General features: G+C 44.4%; 1 protein-coding gene across 5 annotated transcripts; it reads right to left on the bottom strand.

The window, feature by feature from the left end:
- Window positions 1–172: 172 nt before the first annotated feature.
- GIT2 (GIT ArfGAP 2) lies at window positions 173–24,110 on the bottom strand. Of its 5 annotated transcripts, XM_030958882.1 has the most exons (21): window positions 23,745–24,110; window positions 19,353–19,486; window positions 18,752–18,864; window positions 17,973–18,078; window positions 17,572–17,658; window positions 17,297–17,427; window positions 16,737–16,831; window positions 16,152–16,197; window positions 15,714–15,719; window positions 15,318–15,366; window positions 14,793–14,865; window positions 14,367–14,464; window positions 13,979–14,090; window positions 13,432–13,574; window positions 12,552–12,701; window positions 11,003–11,251; window positions 9,620–9,709; window positions 7,217–7,299; window positions 6,958–7,140; window positions 3,161–3,224; window positions 173–2,405 (listed from the first exon to the last, which is right to left on the bottom strand). In XM_030958882.1, exons 1-21 carry the CDS (start codon window positions 23,914–23,916, stop codon window positions 2,193–2,195), a joined length of 2,397 nt encoding a protein of 798 aa, XP_030814742.1. In that variant the 5' UTR covers window positions 23,917–24,110; the 3' UTR covers window positions 173–2,192. The 5 variants fall into 5 exon arrangements, with proteins under 5 accessions (XP_030814742.1, XP_030814745.1, XP_030814744.1 ...); XM_030958885.1 differs by lacking the exon at window positions 9,620–9,709; XM_030958884.1 differs by lacking the exon at window positions 15,714–15,719.
- Between the last annotated feature and the right edge of the window lie 29 nt (window positions 24,111–24,139).

Here is a 24,139-nt window from a genome sequence, read left to right as displayed (position 1 = left end):
ATTTTGAGTTGATTATTGCAGTTCATTCCTTGCTGTTGCCATCCACAACTGCAGCTTGACATCAGTTCTGTCACAGTGCACAAGGAGCTGTTACAAAGACTGGCAGCACTTTCCTAAAGAGTAGAAACCTTTCCAGGGATCTTTAGAGAACCAGCAGTCAAATAAGCCCACATTATTTCACACACTGAAAGGGTTTTAGCATTTTATAGTAATACTGTAAACAAAAGATTAAAAGTCAAAATATTGTACAGACAGAATGACACTGATAAATACAAGGTTTGGAAAAAGGCAAAAAAAGCTTTTCCTTTCCTCTGCAGCATTTTGTAAAGGAAGAGCAAGTTTGTTTACAGGGGAACAAGAGATCTAGTCCTAAAAGAAAAACACACCTTTGTTACTTGAGGTGCTACAAACTCTGTGACTGCAGTGCTGTGAGTGGAGGGTTCATGAACTTGCTGCTGGGGGTTCCTGTGGGGTGTGGACCACTCTGATTTCAGTGTAGCTGGAGCAGGGGCTGGCAGTTGCTAAAGTGTCCCTTGGTTTTGGATCAAAGGCAGGTTTAAATACGTGATAAATTACACCAGAGCTCAGTGTCACCCTGCTTTGGAAAGCAGGTACGATATGTTAAAGAACAGCACACAAGGGTGTCCTGGGAGACTGAAAAATACCATCTGCTGCCTTTGAGCCATTATTTAAGGAAAAGTTCCTAGAAGATTCTCAATGTATGTAATTAATTGCCAGTTGCATGATTTTGAAGTAGGTTTCACAAAGGTCATTTGCAGTTTTAATCCCAGCCTGCCTCTGCTGTCAGGCTAGAGCTGCTTCTGGGGTTCAGAAGGGCAGAAAGGAAATAAAACCCCACAGTGAAGAACATTAATTTACTGGGCTGTCATCTCCTCTCTCCATTCCTTCCCTCCCTCAGACTCTGGGAGCCAGACAGCACCAGGAATCCAGCAGTGCTGTGGCACTTGTGCTTGGATATATCCACACAAACACACCATGGCTGGCTCCTGGGCAGGGACAACACAATTCCAAATGGGACAGAGGCAAAGGCAAAAATCAGTGATTTCCTGCACCACCTAAAATTCAGACTCCCAAAAATATTCTCAATTTTTAAATTATGGACTGACACACTTCTGTGAACTGTTATGGATGAAGAGCACACATGGCCACTGGGGCCAGGCAGCCTGGCAGGGGTTACTCAGCAAATTGTCAAATTTTGAAAGATTTGCATAAAAAACTTAGGAGATACAAGAAATGTTTTCACATTTGGATATGTTGAGGTACAGAGGTTATGTGCTGTGGCAGACACAGCTGCTTTTGCACTGGCACTCTTCTAACTTCCTTTTTTTGTTAATAAGCACAGAAATCTTTAGTGAAATTGCATCTGGAGTTACTGAGAAATGCTGCCGCAAACAAGACCTTAAAGATGACAGGAAAATTCTGCAGGAAACTTAACAATGAATTACTAACTCAGAAACAAAGGATAATATTTTAACCACTAATGCCCTAAAATAACATCAAACATATATATTAATGGCATAGTGACAACTAAAAGAAATAACTATTAAGTTTCAAATTCCTTCCAAAACATAAAGTGACAAAGACCTTGTAGAGTTACACGTAACAAGCTTGGATGCCCACAACTACTACTGGTTTAACAGACTAAAAAAAAACAAAACATATTGCACAACAGTTGATATGGGAACAGAGAACGTTGGGCTTGCACCCCGTTACCAGGACAAACCTTCTTCCTGCTGGGAGCAGTCCTGGAGCCTGGGGAGCCTCAGCCAGCAGGATCCCAGCATGGGGAGGCTCCAGAGGGATGGAGATGCTGCTCTGCCATCCCTGCAGCGGTGTCAGAGCAGTTCCACCAGCAGGATCTGAAAGCAGAACGTGGCCCCAAGGAAACATCTACAGCGCTGGGACATGAGAGTGGCTCGACAGCTACTTGCAACATGCTATTATCCATAACTACACTGGCAACACAGGCACAAAATAAGGCAGTGGGTTAAATTAATCATAAAATTGTTAGAAAACATGCAAAAATAATACTGAGTTTAAAAAAAAAAAAAGTTTCTTGCCCCTTGAAGGTTTTTCCTCGTAAAAATGCGCATAGTTCCGCACCTAGATGTTGAAATCCAACCTTTAAAAAAAAAAAAACAAACCCCAGAGTAAAAAGCGCCGAGTGGCTCTCAGTTGTTGTTCTCTTTGGTTGTGATGGTGACCAGCTGCTTGGCAGCCTTGGCGATGTCGTAGGCGCACTGGATGACCTGCTGTGTCACCAGCTGCATGTCGGGCGCGGGGCTGGGCTCGGCGGGCAGCGCCTTCCTGCACTCCGACTGCAGCCTGTAGGCGCTGGAGGTCAGCAGCCGCAGCGATGTCCTCACCAGCTCCGACTTGGGCTTCTGGGAAGGGAAAAACAGACGCTGCAACAGGCAGAACAACACAACCTTTTAATTAGCCGGGAGTGCTCACAAGGGTTCTTTGATGCGGCCGAGCCCTGATTCCCCTCGTGGCAGCGGGTGGAATTTCTCCCTCCTCTCAGGGAGATCCCCAGGGGCTGCCAGGCAGCAGGCAGGAATATTGCTCCGTGCCCTCCCTTAGGAAGTTACTCATGCACATTCCTGGTGCCTGTTTACTGTCCCAGCCCACGTCCTGGCTGGCAGGAGGGGACAGCATGTCCAGGATGACGGGTATAGACGGGACAGCAGCCTTGGCTCTTTCCTTGCAGTTTTGGAGAGGTGGGTAAAAACTTTACAAGAACTTGGTCATGGGGATTTCACTCCCTAAATTTGCTGTGAGCAAACAGATCACTTTGATGGATGGATAACAGATCGAAACGTGGCTGCAGGAAAGAAATCCAAGTGATGGCAGTCAGATGGAAAAGGGGGTGATGAGTCTGGTGAAATTTCCATATAACCCCACAACTCTTCATGCCAGATCCAGTTTTGTACAGTTCTTAAGATTTACATTCAATTAAAGGCCTGGACTCACACTTCAGCCTTTACCAGCTGCCATGCTAATAAATACAAAGGTGCATCATAACCCCACCATTTCTCCCTACCATTTTCATTTTGGAGGGAAATAATTTTTGATTTTCATTCTGAAGGGGAATTACACATAAAGATTGAGGCCAAAACTGATGGTGGCAGGTACTTACTTTTGGGAACAAGGCTGCCATCTCTGTCACTGCCACATGTATTCTCTCGGAGCACGGTATATAGCTGCAGGAAGATGCCCTGGGTTATTCATTGTGTAGAGACCCCCCCTTCCCTCTTCCACTTCTCTGCTCAGTGACTGTTATTCTGAAAACAACCATGTGACTTCAGAAAAAGCAACAACTTAACCAACAGTGCAAAATTATTTCTTAGATTCTCGTTGTTTTTTGGAGTTGGTTTGAAGGAATAATTTCGTATTTTTTCATATAAAACGTTGTCAGGAAAGTCTCCGTTTGTGTGCAACTCCAGAACACCAAGATGCCTTCTTGGGTTAATTAACACCCAGTAAACAGACAAGGCAGAGTTCTCACACACATGCATCCCCAAACTACCAACTGCATTCACAGTTTGTGAATTCTAAATATTCACTAATTCTGATGAGTTAGTTAATAAAACAAAGGCAGATTCCATGAATCCTCACAGATTTCACTTCTGGTTTACATACCAAATGAACACTGGTCTGTTCAAAATAGAACTATTTCCCATCAACTGCTGTGAATAGTGAAGTGTTAGTGTGCTCTCTCACAAATCTCATTTCAAAAGACTCACTTTTATGCTTCAAAAACTCAATTTGAGCATGAGTTAGTTCACATGATCCAATCTTAAGCAAAAGAATCTCAAAATTCACAAAGCATTCAAGAAAACTATTCAGCATGTGTGGGTTATGGTAGGCCAGTGCCCTTTCAAGCAAAAAGAGCCCCCAAACCCACCTCCCCAGGCATTATTTACTTGATCTTCTTGCAACACCAAAGGTGCAAAAAAATCATTCACTTGCAAATGCACTGAGAGAAAAGCAACACACTGGGGTCATTTTGGCAATGCAGGAAAATTGCTTCAAAAGGAGTATTTCCTTGTGTCTCAAGTCACATGGGTTCTTCCAAATAAACTAAAAGTGGAGAGAGGTCTCCCAAGTTCACCACAATTCCCCTTCTGTTGTGGAGTTAATGATTAATCTGCCCCCTGCAGCCACAGTGACCAGCACCCTACCTCATTAAAAAGTCAATTTACGGATTAAACCTTTCACTAAGAAGGCAGAGAAAGCCCTGAGAATAACCTGAATGAGACACTCAGGTGAATAACGTGTTTCACTGTATGTTCTCTAGGCCAGCTGCTAAATTTCCAGTGTAGCCTGGAGGAATGGCTTTAGTTTATTGTCTAAACACTCACTGTGAGATGCTCTGACACTGTGCTGGGTTTACACACACTCCAGTGAGACATCAGGAAGATATTCAAGTAGTGACATCTTGGGAAAGGAATCCCTCATTAGCAGTAAATTGTGTTAATCTCTTCCTCCAATCCTGACATTTGTTGGCTGGGGTTTGAACCTGGAGAGTTCTGTTTTAAAGAGCCTCTCATGCAAACATCACTTTTATTTTAGGCACTAACAATGTTTTGGTCAGGTTGGAAGATACCACATAAACAGACTTTTTTTCATGGATTTAGGATACAAATGATCTCATTTGACCCCCAGCTGTACAAACACTTGAGGGGCCTCAGCTGTCAGGTGTGAATGCTCCACCTTGGGAATGTCAAACTCCTACTTTTGCAATGGTGCTAAGAAGCAGCAACCACATGGTTTGTTCATAAAATCACAGAATGGTTTGGGTCAGAAGGGACCTTCAAACCTCAAATGTTTCTTCCTAAAGGAAGAAATTCCTCCCTGTGAGGGTGAGGAGGCCCTGACACAGAGAAGGTGTGGCTGTCCCATCCCTGGAAGTGTCCAAGGCCAGGTTGGATGGGGCTTGGAGCAACCTGGGATAGTGGAAGGAGTTGGAACAAGGTGGGCTCTAGGGTCCCTTCTAACCCCAACTATTCTGTGATTCCATGAGCCAACCAAGCTGTAATTTAATTTATCTTGACAGGCAATAAAAACCAAAACAGAGCCAGGAGAATACACCAGAGCCAGCTGCAGCTCCAGGCTGTGGTTCTGTTCCTCACTGATACCTACTGGGAGCTGAAGGGGCTGTGCCACACCCCTGGCCTGGAGGGGCTGCCTGCAGCTCCCTCATCCCCTGCAGCATTTCATGCATCGCCTTCCACGACCCCCGTGCAGCCAGAGAGGGAGGGAAAGAGGCAGCAGAGAGAAGGAGAAAGGACACTGTGCCTGGGAGGCAGGGACAGAGGCCAGAGTACCAGGAGGCAGGGCCGGGCTGCTGGCTGCTCAGAGGCTGCAGGGGCGCTCGCTCAGGGCCGAGGCTGGGTCTGAGCTGGGATGGGCCCCCACGCTCCAAGGGCCTGCTGAGCCCATGGAGCACAGGGAGAGGGATGGGAGAGAGTGGGAAACAAAAGGAAGAAGGGGTTTCATTAATAGGTGATACTCTTGCATTTTATTTTTTTTTTTACTCTCCAGTTAGGTATGCAGCATGTGATTTTTCTCTACGTTCCCAGCATGAACTTGGAGGATGTGTTATTACATCCTCAAGTGTCTCATTTTGGTAAGGAAGCATTCTCCTGTGTTAAGGAAACCAGGGAAGAGGAAAACAAACAACAGCAGCTTCCTAGTTCAGTGTTTTGCAAGACAACATTCACCTAAGCATAGGCAAACACCTCACTCCACGTGTGGTACAGGAAACAAAAATGCAGCACAACAGGTTTTAAAAAACCTGATCAATTCAACAGCAAAAGCCAGGTATGCTGCATTGTTTCCTTCAATGATTTTTAAAAGAATTCACAACTGTATAGTGTGATATACATAAAAACTACACTCATTTAAAGCTTCTCTGTGTGAAACAAACACCAAGAGACTGCACTGAAAAGGTTCCACCAAGGGCAAAGAGCTCAGCACAAACACGGCAGAAGTCGTCACTCGGGTGAGAAGGAGAGGCCACGCCAGCCCTGCTAAAAATAGCAAAGTACAAGAAGGAAAAAACACAGAACAAAAGTGGCCCCATTGTTGTTCACTTCTCTGAGTGAGGCAGGAAATGAGGGCTCAACACAAACCTCTGCTGCTCCTCCCAGGCACAGAGGGCACCGAGCTGGGGCCACAGCACAGCCAGACCCAGCAGCCTGCAGGGCCAGGTTTGTGGAGCCCAGAGTGTTCCAGCCCCTAAATGTGCTCACACCTTTCATTTACAGCCTTCTAAAAGAGCTGTGTGGGGAGCAGCACCTGATGATCAGCAAGGGTAGATAATTTTTAGTCAGCCACAGCTATTCTGGAAATTGTTCAGGTGGGCCAGAATTTCCCAGAGGGAGCTGAAGCTGCTGCAGCCTCATGGGCTCAGTCAGTGTTCTGCTTACTCAGCTGGCTCTGTATCCAAAACCAATAGTTCAAAATACTTGTGCTGCTACAAAAAAATTTGTACTAATACCTCAATAGGAAAGCCAAATTCTCTCTCTTTCACAATTTGCTCCTGAAGCAAGGCTTGGTGTTACTATCACACTCTGCAGGGTGTAATTACCTATGGACATAGAGGGGTGAAGACCCAAGAAAAACTTGCAGTGAGTTTTCTACAACACATTTGATTTGTGTCTATTACAACATTGCTTTTTCAGCAGGACTCAAGTTAAGGGCAGGTCAGGCAGCACTGCAGCCAGGACCCACTCACAAAGGGCTGGTCACTCGACCCCAACCTGCCCTGTGGCACTAAGGACACCACAGAACACCACAGACCGACACATTTTACAGGTGTGAAATAGCAGGGCTGTATTTCACATTCACCTGTGCTACAGGTGAAAACACCTGAAGAATTCCCTTTGTTTCCTCACCAACTGCAGAGCTCTTCCAGCCCTCCCTCCTTACCTGTCATGTTTGTTCTCCTGTGCCGCTCGCAGCAGCTCCTGGATGTTCTTGGTGATCTGTTCCGTTTTCCTGATCACATCTTCTGTACTGGGCAGACTGGAGCTGGGGGCTGGGTCTGTGTCCTCAGGGATGGAGCCCTCCCCCTGCCACACCACGCTGCGCTGCCTGCCCTTCCTGCCCGACCTGCAGGGAGCAGAGCAGGGCTTGGAATGGGGACACAGCAGTGCCCTGTCCCCCCCAGCTGTGTCACAGCACCTACCCTGGCTCCTCCAGCTCCACGGGGGTGGTGGGGTTGTCATAGTCACTCTCAGACACGCTGCTCTGCTTCTCCAGCTTGGAGGTCTGCAAGGAACAGATTTACTTCAGTCTGTGCAGGAAAGAGCAGCTCTGGGCTGGGCCAGAGCCATGTGCTGTGCACGGGGATTTGCTCCTTGCACAGCAGCTCCTGCATTACCCTGGAGCTGCTGTGCCCCTCTCCCCATGCCAGGCTGCTGCTCAGCTTGTACCCAAAGCCCTGGGCACTGCCAGCATGGCCCCACCAGACCCTGGACACCCAGCACGGCAGGACAGACAGACAGACAGAGCACAGCATCCCTCCCTGCCACTGAAACTGCCCCAGGGATACAACTCTGAGAGGCCACCAGGAGCTGAGGCCAAATGGAGAAGCAGCACCATGAAACAGGAGCCTGAACAGTGAATAAGAACCACTGGGGAGGGAGAGAACCCCAGAGAGAAAGAGGCCAGACCAAGAGAGCAGAGGCCAGAGACCACGGTGGGGAGGCTGAATGCAGAGTGGGAAAGCCACTGCAAAATGGGAGCCCAAAACAAGGGCTGAAGACTGTGGCAATGGGAAAGCCAAAATAAAAGACAGGAGACAGAGATGGGGGAGCTCAAACTGCAGGTGGAAGACTGAGGGCATGTATGGGATTGATGAGACCTGGAGTTCATCACAATTTGGGGCCAGAAGGGTTAAAGACCATTGCAAAGTGAAGCCCAAAACAGGGTGGGAGGCCAGAGTGTGAGGAACTGAGGCCCACTGAATGCTTAATGCTGGTACTGAGCTGGAAGACCAAAGAAGTGAGAGTTCTGGATGCAACAAGGGCAGGAGGCCAACCATGAGAGTAGAAGGCTACAGAAGAAGAGTGTCAAAAGGAGGAGAGGGGCCAATTTCAAACCTGAAGCTGAAATGGAGCAGGAGGAATGCAGGGAAGGAGAGGCTGGTTTGAGCTCTGTAGGCTCATTGCAAAGTGGGAGGCTGATCCCAGAAAAAAGGCTGAATGAAGAAAAGGATATCAACACGAACTGGGAGGGCAAATCCTCAGCCAGGCCCCAGGATCACCACACATCTGCTTCCTCAAGTCTTCTAAAAACTGCAAAGCTTCACCCACATGCCCAGCACAGTGTGTCTGGTGTCAAATACACCACGCTGGTGTCACTCTGATCCCAGAGCAGCCCCAACAACCAGCCCTGAGGCTCTCACAGAAACCCTGAAGTTACCATGAGGGAGTCTCCAGGGTTAAACTGTAAGGGACACCTTCAATCTGCTGATCAAATAATATTTCTGCCTCAAGGACAGACCAAAAATGTGACCAGGAACTGGTTTTCACTGGCTGAGATTCAGTACATTTGTTAAGCAATCATTTGATGTTAAACCCATCAATTCTTAAGTGAAGCACCTGGAGTTAGGAACCCCTTTTCAATTTTAAAGTTACTCTGCACAGAAGGAAAAACCAGCATTTTTTGAATACTCTTCTTTCAGGACAGCTGGTAAAGATCAGTTGTAAAAGTGAAAGGTTGAAGATGAGAAACTATTCTGAAGATGAGAAACTATTTTATGTAGAGTCTAACCTTTGTCTGACCTTTCCCCACTCCCAGGTGTACAGAGACAACAATCCTAATAGTGGCAAAGCTCGACCATCTGGTCAGAAATACAAACAAGAGTGATGAACTACAAGAAGAGGCTACTATGGAATCACTAATATAGAACCAGTGTAGATAAAAACAATCAACCAAACCCTGTGCAAGTTTCCAGTACCAGACAGCACTGCAACCAAACCCAGATTTCCATTTGGCCAAGTAGGATATTCCCTTGAAAGTTTTTTATTCTATCCCTACTTGCAAATCTAATATTTTCTGAACTAATAGGTCCAAACATGGTACAGTCAAAAGAAAATGGAGACAGAAGGAATTAAAAAGCAGGATCTGTATCCTGGCAGGGAGAGACCAGAATAAACATTTAACCCCCCAAATCTGTTATCTGTAAGGCAAACAATCAATCAGAACCACCTGGATTGGTGCAAGCCACCAGCCCCCAAGGAAAGCAGCTCTGAAGCTGGGCCTCATGCAGTGCTTTTAGTCAGCAGGAGAGTTGTACATTGGCTTAGAAACATCAGTGAGAGCCTGGAAAATCAGTGTCCAAACAGCAGCCAGCTTGTCTTGGGGCTGGTGTGCAGCTGAAGGAGTGACCTGGAGAACTGTGCGTGGTGTTAAAGGCTGAAGATGTGAAGTTAGAGAGAGGCAGAGCCCGGAGCTGGGGGCAGCAGGAATGGAAGGGAGGAAATTCTGCTCCATGCAGGCTGGAAGGCCAGGGAAGAGAGAGGATGTGCTTCTGGGGAGATTGGCACCTCCTCCAGGGAAAAGACCGATGGGGAAGGTACTTAACCCTTCGTGTGCTCTCATCCCTCGACCAGGAGAGCGTGGAGGGGAAGGAAGGTAGAGATGAAGAGGAGGTCACAAACGCACTCCTCCCGATCTAAAAATGGGAGAGAAAAACCAAAACCAAAACACAAACAAACTCTTAACTGAAATCAAAGGAACATTCTTAAAACCATGGAGATGACATAAAGCAAGAATGATGTTGAGAATCTGGCTTAGGCTGAGGGGACTTAATTCTTTCAAAATACAATTGAATTCATGCTCATTCTAATTCTGAGATTCCAGAGGTGCCAAATTCCACGGAGAACAAAAAAAAAATCACCACATGCCAAATTAACTAACTCCACAAAACAAATCAATGCTTCAGAACTGCCACTGCTATCCAAATTTCCACCCAAATGACCAAAGGACCAATACAAAGCACTGTCACATTTTACACACAGTCACACACAAATGAATTCTGACATTTCTTGCTGCCAGAACTGCCATCATATCAACATGACAATATAATTTAAAATTATCTAGATTTCATAGCTTAAATTAATTTAATTGAATGTGGGGATTGACTCCCTTGGTGCATTCAACTGTCTTCTGTGGAATATGCATGGAATATCTGCCCTCCCTCATGCCAAAGGTAACTTCAAAATACATTTTAAAGGTCTTAATGATTTGACTAGAAAGAAATAAAAGACATTGCTACTAAGAGGGAAAGATATTGTCAAAAGTCCACAAATTTTTCAATGCATGTCTAAAAGATACTGTTCTGTATTCCAGCCCACAGGGCAATCTAAGCAGGTGAAACAAAAAATTAACTGTGCCAATTAATTAAATGCACTAGTATGTGTTGGGTCACTTCTGTAAAGTGTGAACACTTCAGTGCAAAATCCCTCTGGCCAACAGAGAACTCCCTCTCCAATTCACACAGGAAAATACTAAACCAGAAGAATCTGCTTGACTGGCAGATCTAAACCATCTCCAGCCTCCAGTTCCAAATTCAAAATAAGAAATTGGTAGGGAAAAACTTTCAATTTAATTTTATTTTTGTAAGGTGGTTATGAAGTTCCACAAATTGATACCTGCCTGTTTATCTCCAGAAATACATGAACTTTACCTACCTTCTTGGAATACTATTTTCCCCTCCCTTCCTGGTTTTCAGACAATCACATATCAGTATTTTATATATATATATACACATACACACACAGTGCTTTTCAAACCATCAGGCTCCTGCAGACATGTTAATACAGCAAACATGAACAATTCTCACAGTTTTATCCCCCCAGTTTTTTTTTTCCCCTCTGAGGCAGAAGCTGAGTGAATGAGCGTCGTCGGAAGAGACAGCAAAGCTGAACATGAGAGGCAGTGCAGAAGCAGCAGCACTTTTACTCACGTGTGGAGGGAAGGGCTGCAGCCTGGTGATGTTTTCCTCTGGGTAGGTGACCTCCCCCATGGGCAGGTAGGGCTTCTGCCCTGAGCCAGTCTCGTACATGGACATGGGCCTGCTGCCCCGGGCCGACGGGCGCCGCTTTAGGGAGGAATTGCTGCTGGGGTCTGGGTATTCAGAACCACTTTGCACCTGATAGATATTGGTTGTGGCCTGTCTTCTGAGGTTGGTATTTTCACTCTGGAGAGTTTGGAGCTGAAAGAAATGTTTAGCAGTGGGATTTGGTTTCCTAAGAGCAAGTGCCAAAAGCAAAGTGACCACGCGACACTCGCTTGTCAGCCGTACCAGAAAATCCAGGTACTGCTGCTTGGGGGTTCATTTCTTTTTCAAAATCTACTTGGCTTGCTTGGTATAAGCATAGAAACACCTTTGTTCCAGATCTGGAAATATTTAGGTGCTGATTTCCAGCAGCTGCTGGGATGTAAACTAAAGTTAGATGTTAAAATTGGCTGCTGTAGTTCAAAAACACACGACCCATTCCCTCCAGCCTGCTCTACTGGCACAGGAATCCTGGGATAGAATGAGGCTGTGGGGGAAGGACTGCCAACACAACAGTTTTCCAAGCAAAGGGATCCATTGCAGCAGCCAATATAAGGACTTAGAAGACTTTAACATAAGGCCAGAGAAATCTGACAATGCCAGAACTGCAGCACAGACACCAGAGGCAGCACAAAGGAACTTGAGCTTGCTCTGCAAAGCAAGGAGAGAGTTCAGCTTATGAACATTAGGCATCAGCTACTGCTATCTAAGAAGCCAACAAGCAAGCATTTTAAAGCTTTTTATTATTATGTATTTATTTGATAGTGAAAATGTACCAATTCTGATTATTTTGTGGACTTGGAGTAAGTTTGCTATATTAACACATCGAAAAGATGAAGTGAAGAAAAACTGCAGGACAGCAAGGATCCCCCTTCTGCTACACCATGAAAATATCTAAAGCCTCATTAATTCACAGGCCCCAAAGGTTTTTGTTTTTACCCTAAATGATTATATCTGTCTAAAGAAACCCAATCTAAGTGAAAAATTAATTCAATTGATGCAAGAGAAATGCTGAAACCAGTACAAGCTGTTGAAACACCCTGAGATCTCTCAGTGTTCACCATTCCAACAGAATAGAAGACAATTTGCACTTAACAGACAAGGATATTCCAATTAATCTGAGGGTAAGCAGCCAGCCCTTTCTAGTGAGCCAGCCAGGATAGTGAACTCAGATATAAATTGTCCTTTACCCCACAAAAATATAGGTAAGTGCACACACACATGATCCTCATGATTTGCCTGGCTGGGTCACCACCAGCACCACAAAAAAAAACAAGATTTAAAGCCTGTGTTGCACATAAATATTTATAGTCTCATGTCTGATCCCAAAGCAGCTTCACTTCAAAATGAGTTTTCTCACTATCCTAATACTGGATTATTTCATCCTCAGTCCCAGCAGTTTTATTCTGACAATTTCAGATACCCCAAGAGCTGGAGAGAGGGGTTCCTCTGTTACCTTTTTCTGCATAATCCTCAGCTCATCACTCAGGTTGATGTTCACTTTCATTAACTGCTGAATCTTCACCTCAGAAGCCACCAAAGCATTTTTAACCTGCATATATTCCTGGGCTGTCACTGGTCCATCTGACAAGTCTGAATCCAAGCTCTAGAAAAAAGGAAGAGAAAAATACTGACAGAATTAAGAAGAAGAGAAGAAGAAAATGAGATTTCAACAGCTTTTCATGTACTTACTTTAAAGGCATCACAGTTCAAATTAAGTTGGAATTAATAAGAGCCATTAATCAGAATCATTTGAAGTCCTCTAGAAAAGCAACCTGATGTCAATCAGCTCTTAGCTCCTCTAAAAATATTTGCCTCAGCATTTCAGTGATAAAATACTGTTTTATAAGGGTTTTTTAAAAATATGCAATAAAGAACTGCAAAGTTATGAAACACAGACTGCTAAATACCCAGAGTGCATTCCCAGGGAAGATTAAAGTAGAACCACCAGGTTTTACTGCCCTTTGATGCCATTCTGCATTATTCCAGGAACGGTTTAACTCACTTGGACACCACTGGTCTGCTGTGAGTATTTCTCCAATAAGAAGCAGTAAATGTTTGTGAAATACCATGGAATCACAGATTTAGAACTTTTTGGCAGATCCAATTATTTCATCTATGCAATTAAATCTGCATCTTATCTCCAGCCATACACATTAAATTTCTAGAGAGGCTTTTTTTTTTTTTTCAATAAAAAATCCTTAAGCAACAACATTTAAGAAAGTTCATAGACTGAGGCATGATTACAAAACTAATTAAAATATGAATTTTCTGATAATTTATGCAAATCACCTTTATGAATAACACTTACGGGTGTATTACTATTTCAATCCTACCTTCTGCCTGTTTGATTTAGCTGCATTTGTTTCCAGATCTGTATCTTCATCTGAAGCAACACTGTCATAATCAGGCTGGTCATTGTCCTGACTTTCACTGCTGTGCTGATTGTTGATTGATTTCAGGATCAGCTCCACATTTTCTGCAGATCAACACATGAAACACATACTAGTAAGTCTGGAGAAGAAATAGAAGTTCATAATTTGGAAAAAATTTAATTTAGATCACCTAGGAGGAATGAAATCTTACTGTCCAAAACTTCAAAGTATTATGGTTTTGTCTTTTTATTTCTTCTAAGTGTTCAGGCAAATTAAAATAAGTAGTGAGAATCCTTTAGCAGCTTAATAAAATTTATATAAATTTAAAAAAATGAACAGACTACATTGGATAAATGGATGTCAGTATGCAAATGAAAAATATAGAGAAATATTAAATACAGGTAATTTATAGATCTCTCTCATAATTCAGCTCTGCTGAGGGGCTCTGTGAGTGATTAAACTAATGAAGATGAGCCTGCAAAGGAGCTGACAAGAAAAGCACACTCACCTTTGGAACCAGTGAGAGAATTCCCCTGTTGTCTTCGTTTGGCATCACTTAAAATGTCTATAACCAGTGTAGCAAACTCGTGGGCATTAAATCGAGCCAGTTTCTGCCTTCCCTAAATACAGAATAAAGCAGAGGAAAGAAAAGTACATCCTGTATCAGAAGAACAGCAGAGGCCCCAGGAAAAACTAGAACTACACACTTGGAATTGACTGTTCAACTACATTTATTGCAAAAAGTGTGATTTAAAGGGAAATGTGAAATTATTTTAACCTCTTTCCAATTAGATGCAACTCTTCTACAATAATGAAATGCAGTAAAGGAATATTACTCAGGCCTACTTAATTATCTGGGTGGTTATATTATTTTTTACAGTATTAAAATTTCATACCTGATTCCTGGTTGAGGAGTATTCAGGATTTACAGGAAGAAAAGGGACCACAGTGGTCTCTGTCACGAGTGTGCTGTGGTTCTGAGTAGCAAGCCAAACTGCTCCAGAGGAAAAAAAAAGAGAAGAGGGAATAACCTTCCTGTACTGCTTGACAGTACTTCTTTGTCAAATAAAAGACTGCAATTTCAAACACAAACACAATCAATTCAGAGGAAAGCTTTTCCCCAGAGGGTTCTCTACTCTGTGAAAAACACAAGATTTTTTTCAATTAACATCCCCTTCAGGCAATGCAAGACAAAGAAACTCCCCTCAGCAGTAATTGCTGAATACAGAAACACTTGAACAGAACATGTGCTTGGATTGGAATTTTGTATGTAAAGTGACAATCCAGACTTGTTTTATTTCATTCCAGAAAGTCTCACTCACCTGCATCTGTTTCCCTTCTGTCAACTTCATCATACACATCCATGGCAAGTTCTTCAAATAAGTGGTTGCTTAGCTAAGGGTAAAGGAGAATAATTACAGTTTGAAAAGAAATGAAACCCAGTAAGATCTCTGATAACAGAAAAAAACAGAGAAAATGTAAGAGCACAACTCTGCTCTTTTCTCCAGCCTCTGTAATCCATGGAAAAGCTCCTTTCTCAGCCTGCACAGGCAGCAGACATGTATGACCACCCAATTTCTAGGTACAGAAACAACCATCCTGTTCTGCATTCCTCCTTTCCTGGTCAATGGATTTTTTTTTCCTCTCCCATGGGATCACAAGAAGATCTTTTGTGTTTGGGGTGAGGCACAAATGGCACTGGAGATGTGGACTCCAATGAACAGTGAAGGCTCACAAAACATTTGTGTGTTTCAAGCTGCTCCCACAGCAGATGGGTCAAGAGATACTTGTGCTAGGGAGCCTGAGAGATGAGAGTTTGCCATATCTGGAAAAGGAGTTTTACTTACAGACTGAAGCTTCTTCTTGGCTGCTTTTGCCAGTTCTGATACATCCAGACTGCTATGAAAACAAGAAGTGATCATTACATCTACACCATTTCATGGCTTCTACACATCAAAATTCTACATTTTGGTAGCTCAGTGATTAAAATGTCACTTTTACCTTAAACCCCCGAATATTTCAGTATTTTCAGCATTGTTTTTAACACATGGATGTTATTAATATTGCTACTATCATATCACAATTGGCATATTGTTAAGCATTATTTTTAAATTTAAAACTAAATACCACCAACAATTCTTTGGAATATGAATACCCATGGGTTTTTACCCACACAATTTTTAAGTTACTGAAGTTTTTCACACAAGTTTTGCAAGCAGGAGGTTGGACAGTGGTTTACTTACAGCCGTCTTATTTCCAATTGCACAGCAATAAAAGAGGAACAGGAACTTAAAATTAGTACTTGATACTTCTTATACAAATCTGATTTCATTGATCACAACCAAAAGTTAAAAGCATTAAAAAATCAGGAAAATACTCAATTGGTCCTTAAATTATTTCCACAATCTGTTTCTTAGGAATTCCCTATGTGTTTCCCTTCCCAGAAATGTCTCACCTTCTCTCTGCATTTTAATAAATACAATCAGCATCTGTAATTTTCTGATTTTGTTGATATCCCAATATTCTTTCTATGAAAAAAAGCTTTCAAGACTAATAAAGGCACACATTAAAAAGTTAGAATAGCAACAAGATTAAAAGGTGTTTCAGAAAGGAAAGAAAACTTAATAATTAGGGTTTTTTACCCAGATGTTTTCAGACATGTGATGGAATCAGCAACTTACCTGTCTGCCATCTGAGGTATAACAAAGTGCTGCCCATTTTTGTGCTCTAGAGTTGAAAAGAAATTGCACTTTACTAGGTTGGTACTGGCCTACAGTTTTCAATAATAAGCATCAGGCAACATTAAATAATTTATCTTGTGTGTAATTACTCAATCAAGGCTTATTAGTTGTATTAAAATTCCATTAAAAAAGAAAATTAAGTTCTAACACAGGTACCTTTATGGTTAAAAATCTGAGTGTTCTTGTGTTCAAAAAGCACCCACTTAACAGAACACTCCCCTGCTGTTGCATTTCAATTAGAAGAAACTACTTGGAAGAGCTTCTACAGTATATAAAGAACATGTATTTGTGGAAAACCAGGAAGGAATTTTGGTTTTAATTTATTTCTATTTAAAACCCTGCTATTTTATCCCAATTTTAAATGCATCATCCCTAATCATGCATCTTATACTTTCTTTGGTTCTGTGTAATTTATTTGACTATTTGGAAGAGATACAAAAAGTGCAGTGCACAAATATGACACAGCAGAGTCTGAATGCCCTGTAAGTGCCAGTGACAGGTCTGAGGGTGCAGTGTGGTGCTCACCTGGTTTCCTGCCACAGAGGTAGAAAGCCAACCTGTCTGTGAGCTCGTACTGGATCTCCACCAGCCTCTCTGCCAGCTCGTGGTGCCCCCCTTGCCTGCTCACACACAGGGACAGGGGACAGTCAGTGACACTCAGAAATGGTCAGATAAACAAACACATTTAGTACAAGCCAGCACTGCACTGTTTGGTGCATCAAACCATCACAGATTTACAGCCCAGTTCCAGCCTGTGTGCCCCAACCCACCTCTGCAGTCTGGGACATTCCTACAGCAATTCCCCAGCTAACCCTCACTCCCAGAGCCTGAATTTGCAGAAACTCTTCTCTAATTGATTTCCTGTGAGCTGCTAGATTGGCACAGCCTGTGTCATTGGCATCATGGCTGATGTCTCAGGCACACAGAACACAGGCTGTGATCTGATGAAAATACTTATTCCTCATTTTTATTCATTCGCTCTTTCTGGAAAAAGTATTATTAGCATTGAGCAGACAAATTATTTCAGGACAGAAACGTATCTTAGCAGGTCCATTGTGTGATTTATGGGCATCAGAGGTTCCTACCTTGCATAATCAACTGGAGTTTTCCCATTGGAATCTTGTGTGCCAGGATCAGCACCATAAACTGCCAACAGTTCTGCTTGCAAAGTCTGTCCTGCCTTAGCAGCAACGTGCAACGGGGTGTTTCCTTTCTCCTGCAAGAGATTGAGGAAAAATATCAACTTAATCAACAGACCTGAGTAGAATATTGAAATATAACATGAATCAGCTGAAATTAGTGTAAATAATATTAACTGGAATTGATTGAATATCAAAATCATGAAAAAAAGTGTTCCTACAGGATGGAAGAAGTTGGCTTGAGCTCCTAAGGAGAGCAGTCGCAAACAGGTCTCCAGATTCCCTGTCCTCACACTGGAATGGAGTTGCTGAAAAAGAAGCAGAATTATATTTAACACAGCAGCAACAACAGTGATTCAGCAGTTGTTTTTCAGCCATGCTTTGAGAAACAAGAGTATGCAGAGTTCTCACTACAGTTCATTTGTGTAAAAGTTTTCTCCAAGTTCATCTCAATTAATGCCTCTTGAATCATCACCTCCAGTGATACCCACAAAAAAGGGGCTTCAAGTTGAAGTCAAGCTCTCTTTATTTATGTGATAGTGCAGAAAACCAGAAACAGTTAAGCCAAAAGCCAGCAAGGGAAGTCAGGAGATCTGCCTGTGCTGTCCCAGGAGGCACTGACCTTGCTGAGATCCTTGGCAGTGACACTGTCATCCTCCCGGCATGGCAGGCGATGCACAAATGCTAACATTTGATATTTAGCTCTGATGAACTCTGCTTTGTTGGGACTGCACAGAGAAATCCAGGCAACAAGAAGGGAAAGGAAAGAAATATCAGTGTTTTCATAAGTAATACAGACGCTCCAGAAAAAGAAAAAATTTACAAGTGAAGATTGAATCAGAGATTTGTGTGTTGCTGATGGCAAAGTTAGGCATGGAAAAATATTTTCATTAAAAAACAACCCAGTGCAGATTGTCTGACTATATAGAGAAAATGTCTGTTACAATCATCAAATATCTGCAGACTGTAGCATGTGGTGTCTCTTTCTTAAAAGAAATACAGACTTTAAAATCATGCCAACTTAAGATCTATACTTACTCTACAGAGTTATTTACATTTTAAAATGAAGCACCATAGTCAGGGACAAAAATCTCTGAACTTTTATTTAATTCCTCAATCAAACTCCATTTTGTTGGCAGCATTCAGTTAACTGAAGCATATGACAAAGAAAAGTTCTTTGACTAAAGTGCAAGGAGAGCTCCTCACTATTCAACAGAAATCAATAATTCAGAGAATTCAAGCACCGTACTCCTATTTATGCTGCAGATTTAAAAAAAATACTTGGAAATAAAAGAAAAAAAATAACTACCAAACACACAGAGGTTCCTACATGTTGTCCTGTCACTGCTGGATAAAATAATCCCACTTCTGTAAGATAACAATTCTGCATTTCCCACTTACTGCACTTTATCCTGGGGGCTGGCCTTGCGCCGCCCGCTCATCACGGAGGCAGGGTCCAGCAGGGAGTGCTCCCAGATGGAGTTAGCACCATTGTTGTACAGAGTTTCCACCATCTGAAAGCCAGAACACAGATATTTCGCTGCTGGCTGCATTAATCAACTATCTGTAATTATTTTCAAGCAACAGATTCCCACTCTGTGTGCCAGCATCTGTAACCTGCTGGGACATCACAACTGGGCACATATTTAGGATGTTACAATGTGGAATTTAGTGAGAAGCCCCTTAAAATTCTCTGCTCTTCCCAACAGCACCTCCAGTGAAAAGGAAAATTCAGGTTGAAGCAGATGTGCAGTGGAATTTCTTTCACAGATGTACTGTGAAGGAAAAGTTGAAGCGACCTTCCAAAGCAAAGGTGTCAAATTCAAAATGCAAAGATAATTCTGATTTTAGTTGTCCACCACAACAAAACAAGAGAAACAAAATGAGAATAATTTAGAAAAACAAAGCTTAAAAGAACCATCCCTCTCAAAAAAAGGTATAGTGATTTAAATTACATTTTAAAAATCTGGTTTTAATGGAGGAAAACAGTTTTCCTCTGTACCTGCAGCAGTGTTGGAGGCCACGGGGTGTGTTTGAGATGCCTCACTTGGGAGATGTGACGGCCCAGGCTCCTGTGCACACTGCAGCACTCATCACAGATCAGGATCCCCCTGTTTATGGATGCCCAGCAAGGATCTGCAAAAGAAGCCATTCATTATAACACAGGAAGCAACACGACCTTGGATTGCAAAAGCAGAGTCTAAAATGAGCATTTTAACCTTCCCTGCTTGGCCACAGTGTGAGCCTGTGAATGTCACAGCCTTGCTGGGGCTCTGGATGCTGGGAAAATGGGAAAAACCAGTCCTGGCACTCATGGGGGATGTGGGATCCCAAGGACAGTGAGAAGATCTGCAGTGGAAATTTGGGGAGAAGCCCCAGTGCTTGCAGTTCTTCTTGTGAAAATACTTTCCTTTCTAAACATAACAAAACATTGAATTTATCAGCACCTTGAAGTGCTTTACTTGTTATTTTGTGGACGCCCACAGAAGTATTCCTAACAACAGTGCCTACTTGCTCTTTGAAAAAAAGTCTGGTTTTTTGGGGTTTTTTTAAACTTGTCAAAAAATACTTTTTAAAAACACAAAATCTACACATAAAGTTGCCACAGCACTCAGCCTTTCCCCCAACTACTCAGTTTTCAGTTCTACATTATAACAACATCTTTTAAATTTCCACTTTAAATAATAAAAACACTCAAGAGTGTCATAATAAAAAAGGATACATATATGCCAAGTCAAAGGTTCAATAAAATCCAAAATTCTCAAGCAAAATAACTTCATCTCGCAGCAGATCTGAACTGAACCATCTTATAAGCAGCCCAGAAAGAAAACTGATGGGAAGTGAAGTAATAAATAATATATATGAGCAACAAACATCAAAAGGCATAAAATCAAGTAGGAATGGTAGATTAGGTTAAAACAATAAATGCCCACAGGACACCAAACAGGTCCCTCGGCTGCTCAGAGCTCAGGCTCCAGAAGAAATTCCAATTTCTGTCAGTGACACATGAAACTCAACGTGCCAGAACCCTGCAGGAACAGGCAACTGAGCAGCCAGACAGAGCTTCAGACCTAGCACCTCCCAGGAGAACAAAAAAGGAAATCAAGATCTCTTTTATTTTGGAAAAATCTTAATTTCAAACGCAGAGATGAGTCTGAGGCCAAATAAGTGAGTACAATGCTGCCTGGTATTTGATGAGAGAACTTCTGAGTCCTGTCAGAACACATCTGAGCATTGGTGCATCATATGGAAAAGTCTCCTCTGACCCACACAAACGGACTGAATCCCTGCAAATGAGATGTGATTTCTCAGGTTTCTGAGCAGAGTGGAGGATCAGGGTGTGCTGCAGGCAAACCTGTCCAATCCAGGAGGGTCAGCAGCATCTCCTGACCCACCAGAACCAGCCCAGCCCAGAGCCAAATCAAAGCAGGTGAGATAAAAAAATAATCAATTTGTTCAAAAACAAATTACAACGAGCACATTGAACTCCTTGTTAAATCATTCTATTATTTAACAACTTTGATTTCCAAGAAGAAAAAGAACAGTAATGCAGTGAGATGCATTCATGGCAACCTAATGACCCAAACTGAGGCAGCCTTCCAGATTAATGAGCCTGGTCCCTTCTTGTTAGAGACAACCTCATCACACATGGATGGGATCCTTAAGGATCCTTTCCCTTGCCCATTCCCAGGCTGTTTGTGAGCATTGCTCTGCATTATCAACAGTCAGCACTAGGGGTTTTCTTTATCTCCACCTCAACACCCAATGCCCCTGGATATTTCAGGTTTCAATTTAATGCAATGAAGTATCTGTCCTGGAATTTGAGTCATTTCTAAGAGAGACCTAATTATGGACTCGATCAAAATATGTTTAAGCCAGTACCAAAATACACAGAATCCCACAATCACTGAGGTTGGAAAAGACCTCCAAGACTGAGCCCGACCTTAGACCGATCATCCCCTTGTCACCAGCCCAGAGCACTGAGTGCCACATCCAGGAATTCCTTGGACACCTCCAGGGATGGGGACTCCAAACTTCCCTGAGCAAGCCCTGACCACCCTTTCCATGAGGAAATTCCTCCTGGTGTCCAACCTGACCCTCCCCTGGCACAGTTTGATGCAGTTTCCTCTCCTCCTGTCCCTGTTCCCTGGGAGCAGAGCCTGACCCCTCCCAGGGTATCCCCTCTTGTCAGGAGGTTGTGCAGAGCCACAATGTCCCACCTGAGCCTCCTTTTCCCCAGGCTGAGCCCCTTTCCCAGCTCCCTCAGCTGCTCCTGGTGCTCCAGCCCCTTCCCAGCTCTATTCCCTTGCCTGGACATGCTCCATGTCTGTCTGGAGCGAGGGGCCCAGAGCTGGACAAAGCAACTGAGGGGCCTCAGTGTCCAGCTCAGGGCAGGTCCCAGCCTGGCCCTGCTGCCCACGCTGGTTTTGATACAAAGGACAACTGGGGAGAAGCTGCAGGGCTGGGCTGGCTCTTTCAGGAACCTGCAGGGTGGTTCAAAACAGGAAGTGTGAGATGGAGACAAACCCAGCCCTGGGTCTGAGCACTGAGCTCCTGCCTCGGGATAGGAAGTGCAGCACAAGAGCTGCTCTAAGATCACCCCCAGTCAAAGAAAACCCTCCACACTCTGCCTTTGCAGAGACAAAGGGGGCATTGATGAGCCTCCAGGGGAAGCAATAATTAATGCAGGTGCTGGGCACACCCACCCTGGTGCTAATGCTGCAGCCCCCAGGTCCCCCTGCACCCAGGGACAAACCCTGTGGTTTAGCTAAAGGAAGGAGCTGATTGGTTTTATTTACAAAAAGATTAAATTAAGATTTCTTTCTATATGTGGATAAGCCAGCAGATTTCTAGTAAGTAAGTAAAGTTAAGATTTCTTTCTATATGTGGATAAGCCATAGATTTTAGTAAATAAGTAAAGAGCTGGCAGTGCTCTAATGTCACGATAAAAGGCAGGGTTACAGGATTACCAGACAGTGATTTTGATACCCCCAAGAGCTTAGGGAACACAATTCACACAGCTTTATCTGCGAGCCACAACACCCCTGAGGTGTGCAAGCATAGATAGGCTGCCTTGTGTGATAGGGAAAATTGCCTGCCTGAGAGATGCCAGCTCCACTGTGTGTAAAACCAAATTCCTACAGGGGTTCAAGTAGAATCTCAGAATCCCAGACTGGTTTGGCTTGGAGGGAGCTTAAAGCTCACCCAGTTCCAATCCCTACCATGGGCAGGGACACCATCCATTATCCCAGGTTGCTCCAAGCCCTGTCCAGCCTGGCCTTGGACACTTCCAGGGATGGGACAGCCTTCTCTGGGCAACCTGTGCCAGGGCCTCACTACCCTCCCAGGGAAGAATTCCTTCTGTAGAAAGAGGAAAGTAACTTCCTGGAAGTCAATTTGAAATTTTTATAATTTTTTTAAACATAACTCAGATTTAACAAAAGTTGTACATCCTTCTCCCACATCTTGTCTTCTGCCAATCCAAGCGTTATCTACATTACACAGACACCTACATGACACATGTAATAATAATGTATCATTACATTAGTGTTTTAATTCATTTCAGTACGTGCATAATTAATTAATTGTATTGGAAGAACCTGCCCAGAACACAAACAGCAAAAACTAGCGAGACAGAAAGGACACAGACAGAGCTGATGAAATAAAGCAGGACAGTTTTAGATACAAGAGCAGCAGAACTACAGACGGTCAGGAGATGCAACAGCCTTTCCAAAGACAAGACCTGTTTCCATACACTCCCAAAGCGATCTGCACTGGGATATGTGTCAGCCCAGAGCAGACACTGAGCGTCTCAGACACCTCAGCACAACTTTCCTTGGAAGTCTGGGACACCTACACCCATCTCGGGCCGTGGGACAACTCCCAGCTTACCTGGGAGGATGAAGAGGGAAAGGATGAAGAGCTCCGAGCCCTTCCCCGCTCCCCCAAAGCAGCCCTGTCCCTCCAGTGACACACTCCCAACCCACGCCCTCCTCCCACCTTTCAGCCCCGTGACTGAAGGTGTATTTCTAGCAGCTTTCCTCCTTCCTAAACTGGAGATTTCCGCGTTTCCTCCACACCGGAGATCCCCAGGATATCCCGGAGCTCTGCGTGCCCCGGGCTCGGGAGGGGCGGCGGTGCCGGCGGGAGCCGCACGCTCGGACACGGAGTTCTATCCCAGCCCTGCGAGTGTCCCAGCCCGGGCTGTTGGAAGCTGTCCTGCCCACGGGCTTTAGGTCCCTTCCCACCCGAACCCTCCCGGCTCCCTCACAGGTGCAGCGGCGGCCGCTCCGGGGCGGTGACACCCCCGGGCCAGCGGCGCCCCCGCGGCCCCCGGCCCGAGAGGGGTCGGCGGGACGAGCCCGCGCGGTGCCGGTGGCGGTGCCGTGCCTACCCTGAGCGCTGCAGTCGGCGCACACCTCGCTGCTCCTCAGGCGCTTCGCCATCGCGGGACCGGCGGCAGCGGCGGCAGCGGGGCCGGTAACGGGCCCCGCCAGCCCCGGGCCGGCCCCGCGCATGCGCGCCGAGCCGCCCTGTGCCGCTCCGCATGTCGCCCCTGCCGCCATCTTTACTTCTGGTACGGGCCTGCCTTCAGCTGAGCTCCGGTTCGGCGGCGCAGCACTGAGCGCTCCCGCTCGGGGCTGCGCCAGCCCGCCCCCTGCGCCCTCTCAGCGAGGTGACGGGAGAGACGGGGCTTCGGAAGGCTGGTGGAGGATGCCGCTGTGCAGCAAGCCCTGCCCTCACCCGCCATGGCGGGCGGGCGAGCGAAACCAAGGCCGGGGGAAGGCG

The sequence above is a fragment of the Camarhynchus parvulus genome, chromosome 15 (genome assembly GCF_901933205.1).
Source record: "Camarhynchus parvulus chromosome 15, STF_HiC, whole genome shotgun sequence".
NCBI classification, from domain to species: domain Eukaryota; kingdom Metazoa; phylum Chordata; class Aves; order Passeriformes; family Thraupidae; genus Camarhynchus; species Camarhynchus parvulus.
The sequence above is the reverse complement of the archived record's forward strand: the minus strand, read 5'-3'. Positions and strand labels throughout refer to the sequence as shown.

What these genes read in the sequence shown, in the direction of transcription:
- GIT2 (XM_030958882.1), bottom strand. Translation starts at nt 23,916, where the DNA reads ATGGCGGCAGGGGCGACATGCGGAGCGGCACAGGGCGGCTCGGCGCGC. An exon ending in CAGAAGGGAAACAGATGCAG is followed by an intron (nt 14,465 to 14,792) that starts GTGAGTGAGACT and finishes CCTCTGGAGCAG; the next exon opens with TTTGGCTTGCTACTCAGAAC. An exon ending in ACTCCTCAACCAGGAATCAG is followed by an intron (nt 14,091 to 14,366) that starts GTATGAAATTTT and finishes TTCTGTATTTAG; the next exon opens with GGAAGGCAGAAACTGGCTCG.